Source organism: Aphis gossypii, unplaced genomic scaffold, assembly GCF_020184175.1.
Source record: "Aphis gossypii isolate Hap1 unplaced genomic scaffold, ASM2018417v2 Contig00436_ERROPOS113132+, whole genome shotgun sequence".
Taxonomy (NCBI): Eukaryota; Metazoa; Arthropoda; class Insecta; order Hemiptera; family Aphididae; genus Aphis; species Aphis gossypii.
Genome location: NW_026083106.1, coordinates 43,140 through 60,620, shown reverse-complemented (window position 1 = coordinate 60,620; position 17,481 = coordinate 43,140). Strand labels below are relative to the sequence as shown.

Below are 17,481 nucleotides of genomic sequence, written 5' to 3'. Positions count from 1 at the left end.
CTATCTAGTGATAATAATTATTTCTAAAATTTAAATTATTATCATCAGTAGGTATCGTTCAAAGTGAAAGGAAAACATTATATGATATATCCATTATATGGAGTTTTAACTTTTGTGTTATTTATTTTCAATACTTCCTCATTTAATTGTTTTTCATCAATTTTCATTCGATCATATAGAGGTTTTACAACGTTCATCCATTTGAAATATCTTGAGGTTTTAGGTTTCCCGTCTGCCTTAAATAAACTTTACTTGTTTTTAGAATATTATAATATGATTCCATATCTTCTATCGTCATATTTTTTGGTACTTTCTCACATAATAAAGACCAAAGTCCTTTAGTCCAAGGGTAGTAATTATCAAGCAAGCGTAAGTTACCATGATCAAAAGTGACAGGAATATCTGATATTTTAAGTTGATCATTAACCGAATCATAATGCATGCCATACGATTTATCATATCGCTGTAATTTAGGATTAGAAATTAAAAAATTATCGAACGATGAATTTGATTCGTTTTCGCTATCTCCATCACTAGTGATCAAGGTATTTTTTTTTTTTAGTAGTGTCAGAAATAAATGAAGTGTTTTTTTCTGGAATTGAAGTCAATGGTTTGAGTAAAGGTATAAATGTTTCGCGAAAATAGTTATCAGAATCTATAACACCACGCTTCATGTTCATTATTTTACGTTTGATATTTTTTTTTGATAATATCAAATTTTTTAACAAAACTTTATCTTTATTCATTGAAAATAATGAACTTAATATATCTGTTTCCTTCAACTAAAGATAATGCTATGTAGATTTTGTCTATATTACAACTATATTTATATACTTATTTTTTTTTAATAAAAGTATGAAAACCACATCTATATCTACCTTCATTCATTTCACGTGTTTTATCAATAACCATAAATCCGTAATCACTATGATTCCAGCAGAAATGAGAAATTTTCCGAAATTCTGAGAAATCCATATCTGCTGATGAATGAATTGAATATATGTTTTAAATTTGTATCATCCTGTTTTAGAATTATTAATAAATTTGAATTATCTCTTACCAGTTGCTTCGGAATTTTAGAATATGTTTGTGCTAAATAGAATACAGAGCTAGCACCTGAATGTCTACACATTCCGAAATATTCTCTTATTATCGACTGCGGACCACATAAAACATCATCGAAAATTATTACAGAATTCTTTTTAGTTAAATTCGGTTTTATAACTTTATCAGCGTCTGAAAATATAAAAATGTTAGCACCTTTTATATCATCTATTATTTTTTTTAATAAAACATATTTTTCTTGATTAGAAGTTTTTGAGTATAAATAAATATTTTCAAATCTTATTCCGTTTTCATGAGTGATTAGATTATACATTATATTTGTTTTACCTGAACCACTAGGACCGACTATAATAGCACGTATAGTATCAGGTAATAACGGTCCATGTCTTGACGTTTTTTTTATTATTTGAGTATCAACGTTCGAAATATCTAATTTATCTTTCTGTTCAATCAAATCCATTTTTTTTTTCTTATAAATACTCTGGATCTTTTAAATTTATAACCAGTGAAAGATAGTGTGCTCAACCTGTAAGTAGAAATCAGATAAGACTGGTGAAGGTTTTATAAACTTCTTTATAAATACTGAAATAAAGTATGATGAAGGTTAAACAGAAAATAGGTATGAGTTATAAAGGTAAACATAAAAGTAATAAAAAAATAAAAAAGAGAACACTAGCTGCAAAAAAAGGAAAGGTTAAGAAAAATCCTAATGGTAAAAGATTGATTTTAACACCAGGTCAGACAGGAGGTGCGATTCCTCTAATTCCTATTTTCGCAGGGTTATCAGCTCTCGGTAGTTTAATGTCTGGGAGTGCTAGTGTTTATAATGCAATTCAAAATTCGAAAAAAAAGAAAGGTAGCGGATTGAATTTAATCAATAATGGATCAAGGAAAAAAAACTGATAAAAACGTTACCTGACAGACCACTCACATCTAGAGACATTATAAAATACATTGCAAAGTTTAATATCAATCATTTCCGAGGAGTCTTTTCACGAGATGACTTACCTAAAAAACCACGAACAATTGAATGTGGTATATTAAACTTAGACGTATCTTCAGGTGATGGAAGTCATTGGGTAGCGTTTTACAAAATTAAAGATAAGGTTGTATATTTTGATAGCTTCGGTGATTTACCTCCACCAATTGAATTACAAAACTATTTCAAAGGAAACACGATTATATATAACTATTCAAATTATCAAGATTTTAATTCATTTAATTGTGGACATTTATGTCTTGAATTTTTACAATGTATGAATCAATTACATTAAGTTTAACTGGTAATACAACTACATTATCTGTACATTATTTTCCAGCAATTGATGTGTACGATGACTCGGAAATTGCTTTGTTAAATTTACAAACATATAATACATTTCCAAACATAAATGAAACTAATAACCAGTTTGAAATACATTTAGAAAACCCCGATCGTTTACTAAATAATAATAAATTTCCAACCTGTTTTATCACACTGAAAAAAGGGTGTTACGGTATTAAGGATATTAAAAATCAAATTTTAAAGCAAATAGATGACTTTCATATTGTTAACGAATACATTGGAATACAACTAACAGAGAAAATAACTTTTGATATCGGGATTGATCAAGTAGATTTTAAGACAACCATATTCAGTAATGCAACAATACGTTTTAACGTAGCAAACAGTATAGGTTCTTTATTAGGATTTGAAAAAACAAATTATGAACCACACTTGCAAAACATTGATGGTCATCGTTCAAAGAAAGTGGTAAATTTAAACAATGTTAATTCAATAAAAGTAATGTGCAGTATAGCTCAAGGTTCATTCAACAACCACATGCCAAGTCATTCAATTTATGAGTTTTCTCCTACTGAGAACATAGGGGCGAAGCTGATTCAATCTCCAACTAACCTAATATATTATAAATTAAATAAAACAAATATCGATTTAATAACTATACAATTAGTTGATCAAGATCATAATCCGATAAACAATTTAGGTGAAAAATTAGTAATCAATCTACATATTAAACGTTACGGATCTTAAGATGGGATTAAAATTTAATATAAGCCCATTACAAAAGATAATCTTGCTAGTCATATAACTAAAGCGTTACCGGTAACATCGAATAAAGTAAAAAAAATAACAACGAAAAATAAAACAATTTTAAAGGCTTTAGGTTATAAATTAAAGCAGAATGCCAGAAAGTGATATTTTAGATATAAGTTCACCGTTTGAAACCGATTCTAAAATTACGAAAATCGAATATCATTCATATACACCGTATACAACTTCATTTAATAATAATGATGAAATACGTATATCAATCCAACAAACAGATGTTATCCGTATCTGAATGAAAGCTTTATATATTTAGAAGGTGAAGTATCAGATGCTGGAAAAGTAAAACTTACTAATAACGGTTTTTCCTATCTCTTTGAACAAATACGACTTGAAATCAATGGAATAGAAGTAGATAGTACACGTGTACTTGGTATTACCAGTTCGTTAAAAGGTTATCTATCAGGTACACCTGATAATTATAATTGTTATGAAAATGCTGGTTGGATATTTAAAAATAGTTCAAACCCAGCAAATAGTAATGGAGAATTTAGTGCATGCATTCCGTTAAAATATTGGTTAGGTCTATTTGAAGACTTTAAAAAGATATTAGTTAATTCTAGATTAGAACTAATATTAACTCGAAGTCATAGCGATTTAAACGCTCTAAAAGTAATTACTAGTAGAAGTACAAATTCTGGAAAAGTTGTTTTGAAAAAAATAGTTTGGAAGGTTCCACATATTACTGTTGATGATGAAGAAAGGTTAAAATTATTAAAACTTATTGAAAAGAAAAAAGTTTGTTTATCCCGTTCAGATCTTTTTAAACTTTTGAATATCCTGAACTCGGAACCACAAAAAAAGTTGTATGGAACCTAAAAACTGCTTCAAAATTAGAAAAACCTCGATTCATTATAATCGGATTACAAAAGGGACGTAAAAATTCGTTAGAAAAAGATTGTGGTGTATTCGATCATTGTAATATAACTAATGTAAAAGTATTTTTAAACTCAATAGCATATCCTTATGATAATTTAAATTTGGATTTTGCTAAAAATAATTTTACCTTATTATATGATATGTATACATCGTTTCAAGAATCGTACTATGAAAAAAGTATTCGGAACCCGATATTAAGCCCATCTACATTTCTAACGCAAGCTCCAATTATTGTTATCGATACGTCAAAACAGAATGATTCAGCTACAGCTTCATCAGTAGATGTTCAATTAGAAATTGAAGCATCAGAATCTCTTTCAGGTGTAACTGCTTATTGTTTATTAATTCATGATCGCATTGTAGAATATGTACCTTTTACTAGGGAAGTAAGAAAACTAGTTTAATCAATTTAAAATTAATTTAGAATAATGAGACAATACATATAAATATATATTTTTTATTTTGAACCAAAACATATTATTTTTTATTTTTTAAAAAAAAACATGACTAAAAAATATAATTATGAAGTGTGTATATACACTGCTTAAACTTTATGTGTAACATAGAAAAAAATTTATTGGTTGTAGCGGAATACTCCGTCTGTGTTACACGGGAAATAAATAGTGTATACACTGTTTAAACTTTATGTGTAACAGGGGAAAAAATAATTGGTTTTAAATTTTTTAAAATCAGTTTTTTTTACTAGTACAGCGGAGAAAAAAAAAGTTTGAGGGGGAAAATCCCCCTTAAAATTTTACAATCTCCGCAGTCAAAAGTGCGCAGAACATAAATTATGGTTTTTGAAAATCAGTGTTTTTTTACTGGTACAGCGGAGAAAAAAAAGTTTGAGGGGGAAAATCCACCTAAAAATTTTAAAATCACCGCAGTCTGGTAGAGCGGAGAAAAAAAAAGTTTGAGTGGAAAAATCCCCCTTAAAAATTTGCAATCTCCGCAGTCAAAAGTGCGCAGAACATACAAATGTATACTACTTACAACTAACAAGCGACGGCCGGAAATCGGTAAAATAATTTGAAAATAGCTAGCAAATTAAATTAAACCACATTTATACGGGTCATGAACGCGGGAATTTGTCAAAATTGAGTTCGAACTTTGCCGCTAGGATACGTTATACTCGTCTGAGGCAAAGCGCTATAAATGTATTTTACCGCGTAGCCGTTGAAAATGTTGAAATAGAGGTAGAGTCGATAGCCGCCACCCGGTGGCCGTGTCATTCTGTATTTTGCGTTCCAGCAACACGGACGAGCTGTCGAGCTATAATACTTACGATAATACACACAACCTATAAATGTAAGTACAATATTGATGACTACCTCTAATATTTTACTTATCTTTATTCCCAAGTTCAATTTTAAATATATTTAATGATTGTATTACATAATAATCAATTAATATTTTTGAATAATATGCAAGGCCAGATTTAGGCTCACGTTCACATTCTTCTTGTTAAAAGGAACTAAATACTTAACCGTTACTTGTCTTGGAGAAATAAGGAACTAGTTTCTTCCTCGTTCCTTTTTAATGTGAAGTACAATAAAATAAAAAAAACATAGGTACATTTTTTATACTATAATTTTTTCAATTTAAACAATACGTCTTTAAATATATAACTATTAATATAGACAATATAGTATACACTAATTACTATTATATACAGTATTAGTATTCTTATTCTAAAAATGATTTAATTACTTTTATTTAACAATAAATGAACGAAGAAAATATAAAAAAATATTTGTATTAAAAATTATTTATTTATCCTTCATTAATTAAATATATATGAAAAGCATTCTGTCATAAAAAGTATGACACGCGCCTGCCAAAAGGTTAAAATAACTTTGTCTCACTTAATACTTATACACTTAATACCTATAATTTAACTATTTGTATTTATGTTTAGATGTCTACCATAATTTATAATTACGGCGTCAACAGCGGCGGTGGTGGTGGTGGCGGTGGAGAAAAAAGGTGCCGAGGTCGTGGTTGCCGTAATGGCCTGTAAAACAGAAATAGTAAGTATAGTTATTACCTACTAATTAGTTTTTATAGTTGAGTTCTATCTACATAAATGTTATATCCAGGTGTATCAAACCTTACACATATTAAAGTAATACACCTGAAGTGATCGCTGTGCAGGACACTGCGACTACGTACCAATTAATTATTTAAACGACGTAGCACGTTCCGTGGTTGAGCTTGAGTTCTTGTGAGAAAGGTAGATGTTGTAAATTAAAACACGTGTTGTTTTAATTGAAATAAAGTAAATGTTTTATTAAGTTTGAACAAATGAAACATTAAATAATGACATAAAACAAAAGTAAAATAGCTTACTGCTATGTAAAATTACAAGTACTGGGTGTAGTAAGCTGACGTAGTTACAGAAAGCCTATAGTACCAAAAGGTCAAACACAACATCACGCCACCGGAACAGGCCACTAATCGGGCCTTCTCATTGGTAAACGCCGATTTAGATTATTATAACAGTTTGCTATTTACGTCATTCATCCTATCCTAATCAGGGCATGTCTCCATATAAATAGGAGCCATCCACAAGCTCTGATCAGAGAAGTCTTACAAGTCTTACACACAACGTCTCACCCATGCTTACCCGAAGCCTCTAGGGAGACGTTCTCACAACACTTACTCTCCGGTAGAATACCACTCTGTCGAAATACTTCTAGTTATAATAAATATATTAATTATTTTAATACAGTACAATAAACAGTTACAACTTAACGTTTATAAAGTCTTAATATTTATTATATACATCTTCTCAACCTCTTCCACTCCAAGCAACAGTGAACGTGCACTCGTCGTAAAAGAAGCGTGTACAAACCCAGCGGTGAGAGCGACGGGTTACTACGTAAAATTTGGTATCAGGTGTGGGGTCATACTTCATCAAACGAAAAATTTTGACTAGCTCAAAAAAGTAGTTTGTGACCCACCGACGAGACCACGTTCACCACTCACAGCGAAGGAAGAGTTCTGTGGAGCATATAAGCAAGCAGCGAGTCCAGTAAGGCCACTCGAGTCAAATCAAATCCCAGGACAGTTCAGGAAGGACGGAATTTCTATATCATTTCCAAGGGCAAAACAGTTTTCAAAAACATGCAATCTATGTAAGTCATTTGAATAATATTTTGTATGTCTGAGAGTATAAATACAAATTGGCAAGTAGTAGCTTATAACCCAGAAACTCTAAAAATCAAAATGGTAAACACAGAAAAGTTAGGTTTTGAGGGAGCACTCAAGTTAGTACCTTCTTTCTCTGGAGGATCAGAATCGGCTTTAGCATCTTTTGAAAATAAATGCGAATTCATTTTTAGAAATATCTCCGATAGTTTGAAACCAACTATTTTGGAAGCTATTTTAGCTCAATTAAAAGATAACGCTTTTGAAGCGGTCCGATATAAAGAAATCCATACTTGGGAGGAATTAAAAAAACTATTTAGAACCGTTTTCGGCTCAGCGCATTCAGTGTCGTACTTACAGGTACAGCTGAGTCAGATGAGACAAAATGCAAAGGAATCGGTTAAAGAATTCTCTATACGAATAGAAAAAACTGCACACGAATTAACGGTAGATAAAGCGAACGCGAAGGCTAATATAATAGCACAAACAATACAAGCGCACGCACTAAGCGTATTCATAGCAGGCATATCGCAGTCTATCGGTATAATATTAAAAACGGGTAACATTAAAATATTTGAGGAGGCAGTTTTACACGCAATGGAGGAAGAGAAAACAACCGAGTATTTTTTTAGTACACACGGGTATAATAAATCACAGAATAATAAAAATAAATTTGATAAAAAGAATATAAAAGATAAAAGTTCGATAAAATGCCACCGTTGTGAACGATTTGGTCATTACGCAAATGAATGTAGTACAAGCGAACATAAATTACCTAGTTTTAGGAATCCAAACAGTGGTCAAAGTACAAGCACCGAGATTAAAAAAGAATATTCTAGCAAATTCTGTAAATACTGTAAAAAAACTAATCATGATATTAGCGAGTGTCGTAAGCTGAAAGATAAGAAAAAATTAGAGGAGGAAATTAATGAAAGTAACGAAAACAGATCTATTGAGGAAATTCAATCTGGGAATAAAAATGTACGTATAATAACGCCAATAAATCACGAACACATAACGTGTTTTTCTGATAAATTTATAAAAAACGAAAATAAATTTTTGATTGATAGCGGATCAGAAATGAAAATAATTAAAATTTCAACTTTGAAAGGGCACATAATTGTAAATGAGAAAGATAAAAAAATATTAAAGGAATACATGCCCCGTAGGAACAATAGGATCAGTCGTTATTCCGATTTATATTAACGAACAATCTTTTGTGGTTAAATTCGATATTGTGCAAAACGATTTCCCAATACCCGAAGCAAGTATATTAGGTATAACATTTCTAAAATTAAATAAAGTTGTGTTAGATTGGGATAAGGAAGTAGTAATAACACCAGAAAAAATAAAGAATAATAATATAATAATTATTCCGCCGAGAAGTAATTGTGTATTACAGATTAAGGCCGATGAAAAAATCAATCATAAATTAATAACGGTAAAAAAACACGAAATTAATGAAAACGTCATAATAGCTAATAGTATCAGCCCGGTCAGAGGTGATAAAATAATTAGTAACATAATAAACATATCCGAGCAACCGTTTATAATTGACCAATTAACCACGAATAATCTTAAATGGGAACCTTATAACGATAACGTTTTTATCACGAACGAGGAGAATAAATCGGTTAATAAAATTAAAAAAATTAAAGAAACTATTAATACGGACCACCTTAATAAGGAGGAACGCGATAACATAATAGACTTATGCTGTCGATTTTCCGATTTGTTTTTTTTTGAAGGTGACCGATTAAGTGCTACTGATATAGTTACACACAAAATTAATACGCCGCGTTGTGTTAAACCGATTAACATACGTCCATATAGGTTACCACATGCGTACCAGGACGAAATTGAAAAACAAGTGAAGGAGATGAAGGAAGCGAACATAATACGCTATTCCGTATCACCATTTAATTTTCCACTGGTAGTAGTAAAAAAGAAAAGGGATGCGGAAGAAAAACAAAAATTACGAGTGTGCGTAGATTTTCGTAAACTGAATGAGGTTACTGAGAATGAAGCTTATGGTCTACCGAATATTCTAGAAATATTAGAATCCTTGGGCTCATCAAAGTACTTTTCCACACTTGACCTTGCGAGCGGATACCACCAGATCATGATAGATAAGGGGGATACACACAAAACCGCCTTTTCCACAAAGTCAGGTCATTACGAATTTTTACGTTTACCTTTCGGACTTTGTTCAGCGCCAGCAACATTTACGCGAGCCATGAAATCAATTTTAATGGGCTTAGAGGACTATGCACAGCATATTTAGATGACATTGTTGTGCATGGGTCAAGTTTAAAAGACCATCAAAATAAGTTAGAGCAGGTTTTTACACGATTACGGGTACACAAACTGAAATTGCAACCTAATAAATGCGAGTTTCTACGTAAGGAAGTTTTATATTTGTGTAGTAATCCGACCATATTACTATTTTATTACTTTATTTTTTATTACCTTTGAGCTGATACTATTTGCAATAATTTCATATATCCAATTTATAGATCTAGTATTATATTCTTGTTATATGAATTCGTAGAATTAAGATACGTATATTATTTATATTATTTATAGAGCTAGTTATATGAATATTTAGAAAGCTAATACGCATTTAATAATCGTGTCATAGTAAACACGAAACTTGTGTTCCGGTTTACCATGACACACACGTATATTCGGGGACTACGTCCATGATTAGTTTTTTATAAAAAGGTTGTGGTAGTATTAAGATTTAGACATAGTTAAGCCTCAAGTACGCATGGACCGGTGGCGTTGTTCTATACTTAACAACACATCGGGCCAGTCGTTAATAATAATATTTTACTCTGTCTCAGTTAATAAATAACTTGATTTTCAAACTTATAAAAACCGAGTTGTTTATTTACTACAAACTTCTTTCGCCTTCCGAAGAAGATAGACGACAAAGTGGACTTCGTCGTAAAATCGTGTTGAGCCATCTATACCAGGACCGGCTCACTACATTTGGGTCACGTGATCAGCGAAAACGGCGTAATACCCGATCCGAACAAATTGTCATGTATAAAGGAATATCCGAGACCGTTAACCGAGAAAGATGTCAAATCTTTCCTAGGTTTATTGAACTATTACCGTCGTTTCGTTGATAACTTTGCCAAAATAGCTGAACCCTTAACGAACTTGTTAAAAAAAAAACACACCGTTCGTGTGGACGAACATGTGTGAAAATGCATTTCAAGAATTAAAAAACGCGTTAATGAACCCACCTCTGCTTATTTACCCTAATTGGGAACACGGGCATTTTAATCTTATGACAGACGCTAGCCAATATGTGATCGGAGCTGTCCTATCGCAAGGCGAAGTGCCTAAAGATCAGCCCGTAGCGTATGCCAGTAGGACGCTTAACAAAGCTGAAACAAATTATAGTGTAATACAAAAGGAGTTATTAGCCATAGTTTGGGCCGTAAAACACTTCAGACCTTATTTATACGGTAAAAAGTTTAAAATAATTACCGATCACCGTCCGTTAACATACTTATTTAATATAAAAGACGTGTCGTCCCAGTTAATGCGATGGAGATTACAACTAGAGGAGTACGATTACGAAATACTCTATAGAGCCGGCCCACAACATTCGAACGCAGATTGCTTATCTCGTATACATCTTGTTACGAGCAATGAGTCAACTAGCGAGTTTGAAATATATAAACAGGCCGAGAATAGTCCAATCTTTAATTCCAAAATAATAGAAATAGAAGGAAGTATAAAAAATGTTAAAAAAGACGAAAACATAATATTACCCATATCAAACGATAAAATAATAACGCACCCAGCGATAAGAGAATTAATGAGCAGTAATAATTTACCGCCTCAGATAACATTCGATGAAAATAACAAATTTGTAATAATTAACCAATTGGACAGAATAATTGTATTTTATAATCTTAAAAAACATCATTACACGGAAATGAATACTGAAAATTATTTTAATGCGATAAATGAAATAAAATTATTTTGTATCGATAAACAAATTAATCAATTTGCTATAATTAGATTAGAAAGGTTAACAACATTGACCTATTACGAGCGCATTCGTACAATGTTCCGTTACCTATTCCGTAACACTGATATATATGTAACCATTTATAAAGAACAATGTTTTACGGAAGAAGAGAAAAATCAAATCATTAGGGAATATCATGATTCATTAGTAGGGGGGCATCAGGGAACCTCGCGTACGGTGAAACGCCTAAAACAAAATATCAATGGAGAAATATAAAACAGGACGTAGCCTATATTAAATCATGTAATATTTGTCAGAAAAATAAATCCGGTAAAGCAATTAAACAACCTATGCTTATCACGACCACCGTGTCCACGACCTTTCACAAAATCTGTTTGGACATCGTAGGACCACTTCCGATAACGACAGCAGGCAACTCATACATTTTAACAATACAAGACGAGTTATCTTGATATGGGGTTGCCGTAGCCTTAGCCTCGACGGACGTGAAAACGGTAGCGCAAGCTTTTGTAGAATGTTTCGTATGTATATACGGAATTCCAACAACAATCTTAACAGATTGTGGCACAAACTTTTTATCTAATCTTTTTAAAGATGTATGTAAACTACTTAAAATCAAAAAAACAAAAACAACACCGTGGCATCCGCAATCGAATGGTTATCTGGAAAGGTCGCACAAGACATTAAAAACATTTATACGTAGCTTCATAGATAAAGATAATAGAGTGCTAAGATTGGGACGCATTATTAAATTACGCAATGTTCTGTTATAACACCACGGTACACACATCTACGAAGTATACACCTTACGAATTGGTGTTCGGGAAAAAACCAATTATACCATCGGTTTTCTTGCAATCGCCCGAACCACAATATAATTATGACGACTATTCGTTAGATCTAAAAAAAATTATGCAGGAAACGCATAAGATAGCTAGGGAAAATTTAATCGAGAAAAAAAATCAAAATAAAATAAATTACGATCGTACCGCGAATCCACTTGAAATTCACGTGGGAGATAAGGTTCTCATAAAAGAACAAAACAAAAAAAATACCTTAGGTTTAAATTGGATGGGACCTTTTGAAATAATAATGATTCATGAAAATGAAAACGTAACAATTAAAAAAGAGGAAAGGACTACAGAACTCATATTAATAACGTTAAGAAATTTTTTGAGACCGATTTATGAGCAGCTCAATGCTCATAACATTTGTATATATATGTAGTACTTTACAAGAATGATAGTAGTGATAGTTTTTATATATAAAGAAAAGCCATTAAAACCTTTTTTTTTTCCATTGTCTATTGTTTTGTTATAGTACAAATAAAAACAGCAAGTTTGTCATTATGAATTTCGAATTTGGAATACTTGACAGAACAAACATTGTGCTAATCTCAGGCGCTATGTCTAATAGTTTGGACCGGTATAGAATAATAAAAGTCGAGAGAAAACCTCTACTTCTTACCAAGGACCGACAAGTTAAGATAATGGGGGAAAAGGATGTATTAAGAGGTCCATTTCCCCAGCCCCGCCAAAATGACATTTTTAACTTTTTTTTTTTCATTCGATTGTGCTGCGTTAGTGCCGTTTGTTCTACTTGGTCCCGTGTTTGTGCTGAGTCCCAACTCTATGAAATTAGTAAATTACTTTATTTCAGCAACAAAAAAAATTAAAATAAATAAAAAAAAAAAATTATTATTCAACAAAACTGACACAACACTAATACAATACAAAGAAAAAAAAGAAGTGTGTAGTGTATACTTGTAAGACATTTGGTTTACCAGAAAAACTCAAATCTTCGTGGATTAGAAAAAAGTTTTACTTTTTTAAGTTTACGTGATTTTTGGAAATTAAAAATAAATAAATTGGGATACAACAAGTGGACTTATACTCCAACACTAAAAATATATTTGTGATCCAGGTGGTATTTGATATCCATTCTATGTATTTTGAAAACCCAACTCTGCATGTTGTTTAAAAAGAAAAATAGCTTTTTTTTTATAAAAATGCGTAATTTATCGAATGTTAAAAAATCATTTGTGACTCAGTCAATGGAACTTGAGTGTAACCAATCTATATATTTTTTAATAATACTTATATAATATATTTTAAAATGAACCATAACAATACAACATAGTTTTCATGTATAAAACATAATTATTTTGCTCACCCCCTATAAACAGAAACTTGTGTTGAAGTTGAGAGATTTTTTAAATTAGACAATGAATATTGATATTAGTAATCTAGGTGATTACATTATTAGAAAATAATAATTTAAAATAGTTAAATGGTCAGTGATTAATATTGATAAATGCAAGTAGCTATTAGTATGGTATCTAACGTCTTCACGGTGTGAATATGATTTTATAATAATTCTATTTTGTATTCAATTTTATACCAAATCCGGTCATTTTTTAAATTGATTTTAGTACCTATTTTGTATTAATTGTAGATAATATATAAAAAAAAAAAAATACAATTTAACTTGATGCTTTTACACTATTAATGTCCTCTAATATTTCTTATATGAAGAGTTTGTTGTATTTCATTCAAGAATTGCTCAAATTTATTAATTATATATTATATAAATTCATCATCTATAATACGAATAAAAATATTTAAAAATATCCTTTTTTAATAATATTTTACTTATTTATTTATATATTATTACGTTGTTATATAGATATTTACAAGTATTTTATATTATATTTTCTTACAAATAATTGAATGATTGTTAAAAAACGAATTATTAATGATTTTCAGTACCTATTCAGTTTATTTGTTCATTAGTTGTCATTTGGAACTCTCTACATATCCATTTATCCATTTAAATTATATTATTTTTAATAATAGTATAGTTACGGTTGTTACTTTAATAGGATATCGATAACAGTTAAACTAGTCTTTGACCGTGCTAATACAATACAATTGCGCGCACTCTCAACCATTTTACCTGTAAAAAACAAGACAAAATTGGACCCTACCAATATATTTTGAGCACATAGACATTTCAAAGGTTCAAATTTGACGGCGGTATTCTTTTGTCGTGTATTATCACAATATCCCATGTGGCATTGTGACTAGACCTATAAACTAGCCTAGACTGTGAAAAAACAATAAACCCATAATATTAGACTGATCAATTGTAAGTAAAAAAAAAAAAATAATAATAATAATAAAAACATTGTTTGGAAGATAAGGGATATTATAAATTTAAAGATATTTTAGGCAACTTTAGATTATTATTTTCATTCCCGTGTTCGATTTCGTCACGAGCAGTTCAACACAATATAAATTATTTTTTTAAATTTTAATTGTGTGCTGTGTATTTGTGAATAGTTTTAAGTTTTTTAGATCAGTCTCGCGGTGGAAGCCAAACGATACGCACGTAGTTCGCGCTCCCGTCCGTCTCTTTAAATAGTGCACGCATAGCGTAATGTAAAAAGTCGTGATTAATCTTTAATCTTTATAATATCAACAGTGTTAAACTTACCACCATTATATTAAAAAATATAAATTCTTTACAGCTATTATGCATTTACGCTAAACTGCTCACTAACTTTTGCTTAAGTAGTAAGTACGTACGAAAAACGTATTATTATTTCATAGTTCCTCGATTGTTATTGCATAACTGTTTCGTGCGGTTATCTTATCTACTGGCCGCCGTCAGGCGGTCTCATTAAATATAATTACCCACCGCTGTTAATTATGTCGTCAACGAAAATCAAACATAATACCAATAGTGGCAATACTAATCAACAGACTAATACTAAAACAAATACGTCTAAACAAACCACAAACGTAAATGAAAATACTCAAACCCATATGACTCACGGCAACTCAGCTGTGGACGTAAATACAAGTGACGGCTACACTCTGGTCAAAGGTAAAAGAGTTCTCTCTACCTCCTCGCAAGCGTCTTCTTCAAGCGTTACTACTAATACACCTCAGTTACATAATAACAAAAAAACAAAGCTGTTTAAAACTACTAATCGTTTTCAAATTCTCTCTCATGATATTGACCCTGGTCCTGACCCGCCTATGTCTCCAAATTTGGATAATGACGGCCACAATGATGTATTTAAACCTCCACCTCCGATTTTTGTTAGAGGTGTAACCAATTACTCAAATTAACGACAGCACTCATTGAACTAATTGGCGTTGACAATTTCTTCTGCAAAGCGTCCGCCGATCGTCTGAAAATTCAAACAGCAAACCCAGAATCCTATAGATCCTTGATTCACTTCCTAAAAGATGAAGGTGCAGAATATCATACATATCAACTTAAAGAGGATAAACCTCTCCGTGTCGTCATATGAAACCTGCATCACACCACGGAACCAGACACAATTAAAGAGGAACTTGAAGTTCGTATGTTTGATGTCAGACGTGTTACAAATGTTCTTCACAGAGTGACCAAAACTCCACTCCCTCTCTTTTTCGTAGACTTAGAGCGCAAATCAAGTCTAATGATATTTTTCAACTTACCTCACTTTTACACACAAAAATTAGAGTTGAGGAGCCCTACAAGTCCAAAATCTTAAGCCAATGCAATAACTGTCAAGAGTATGGACATACGAAAACCTTACTGCGGCTACCCGCCAAGATGTGTTCGTTGCGGTGCTGGTCATAAGACTCCCGATTGTCCAAATCAACGTTCGGACCCTCCAAAATGCGCACTCTGCTCAGGCAACCACCCTGCAAGTTACAGAGGATGTTCCATCTACAAGGACCTTCAGCGTGTCAAAAAACCATTTACAAAAAGTAACTTTGTTTCAACTAACACTAAAACAAACTTTTCAAATGTTAAAGATAGTCGTCCCTCCAATGACACTCACCTAAATCAGTCTAATGCCCACTTCCCCACCTATGCACAGGCCACTTCTGGTAGACCTGTTAATAATGATGCTTCTGAAACAACTCCAGATTTAAATAATACTATCACTAGATTTCTTGAGGAATTTAAATCTCTTTTAAATCCTCTTATGTCACTACTTACCACAGTAATAGACAAACTACTTGTCAAATTATAATGTCTTGCAACACAATTACTAATAAATCTCTATTAATACTACAATTTAATGCAAACGGTTTAAAAAACCATGCCTTGGAACTCCAAACTGTACTTTATAACAAACGTGTTGACATTGCCCTCATTACTGAGACACATTTTACTAAATATTCAACCATTCATATCCCTGGATATAAGCTATTAAAAACCAACCACCCTGATGGTACAGCCCATGGTGGTGTTGCCTTACTAATTAAATCTTCAATCCTCTTTGAACTCCTTCCTAACTTTTGTCTCGATCACCTTCAATCATGTGCAATTATTGTTAAATTAAATAATATTCCCATTACTATTGCTGCGATATACTCCCCTCCCAAACACAAGATCACAGTACAGAACTATACTAATTATTTTAACACAGTTGGTAACAATTTTATAATTGGCGGTGACTTTAATGCAAAGCACCACTCTTGGGGTTGTCGCGCAACCAACCCGCGTGGTTCAGTCCTTCACAACTTTGTGTCTCAAAACAATTTTAAAGTTCTTGCTCCCCCAGGTCCGACTTATTGGCCGACCTCAGTTCGTAAAAATCCAGATATTTTAGATATTTTTATTGCAAAAATCCCAAGCAACGTTCACTGTAATACTATCAACATCCTAGACTTAAATTCTGACCATTCTTCAGTAATTTTAACTCTTAATGCTTCCCCTCCTCTACGTCCTATCTCACCAAAGTTATTTAGTCGTACCACTAATAAACTCCAATTCCACGGACTAGTAGACCAACGTATACAACTTTATGTCAAACTAAAATCTAAAGATGACCTGGATTCAGCTGTTAACAATTTTACAAATATTATCCAATCGTCGGCTTGGTCATCATCAAAACAAACCACTCCCCCTTCGAACTTATCTCCTATGCCCGCTCACATTCGCGAAGTTATAGTTCAGAAACGTAGGGCGAGAGCGTGTTATCAGCGCTCTAGACTTCCGTCACATAAACAATTGTACAACAAACTGACTAATGCTCTTAAAAAATTACTAGCCAAACACAAATCAAATTCATTCGCAAGTTACTTAACAAATCTCTCTCATAAAGACGGTAGTCTATGGAGAGCAACAAAAAATGTGTGCAAAACTAAAACCCCAAATATTCCAATCAAAAAACCCGATGGTAGCTTAGCAGTCACAGATTCTGATAAAACTGAAGCATTCAAACAACATCTTTCTGATATTTTTGTCCCTCATTCTGATA

At 31.9% G+C, this 17,481-nt stretch overlaps 1 protein-coding gene across 1 annotated transcript; it reads right to left on the bottom strand.

Annotated features, from left to right (window-relative positions):
• Positions 1 to 257: 257 nt before the first annotated feature.
• On the bottom strand, positions 258 to 1,752 carry LOC126554164 (uncharacterized). The gene is made up of 3 exons (XM_050209262.1): positions 1,393 to 1,752; positions 1,061 to 1,236; positions 258 to 977 (listed from the first exon to the last, which is right to left on the bottom strand). The coding sequence occupies exons 1-3, from the start codon at positions 1,523 to 1,525 to the stop codon at positions 885 to 887; spliced, it is 402 nt and encodes a 133-aa protein (XP_050065219.1). The 5' UTR covers positions 1,526 to 1,752; the 3' UTR covers positions 258 to 884.
• Positions 1,753 to 17,481: the final 15,729 nt, after the last annotated feature.

Coding starts and splice junctions, on each gene's coding strand:
- LOC126554164 (XM_050209262.1), bottom strand. CDS start 1,525: ATGGATTTGATTGAACAGAAAGATAAATTAGATATTTCGAACGTTGAT. Junction 1,237..1,392: donor AGTCGGTCCTAGTGGTTCAG/GTAAAACAAATA, acceptor TTATATTTTCAG/ACGCTGATAAAGTTATAAAA. Junction 978..1,060: donor CTAAAATTCCGAAGCAACTG/GTAAGAGATAAT, acceptor ATTCATCAGCAG/ATATGGATTTCTCAGAATTT.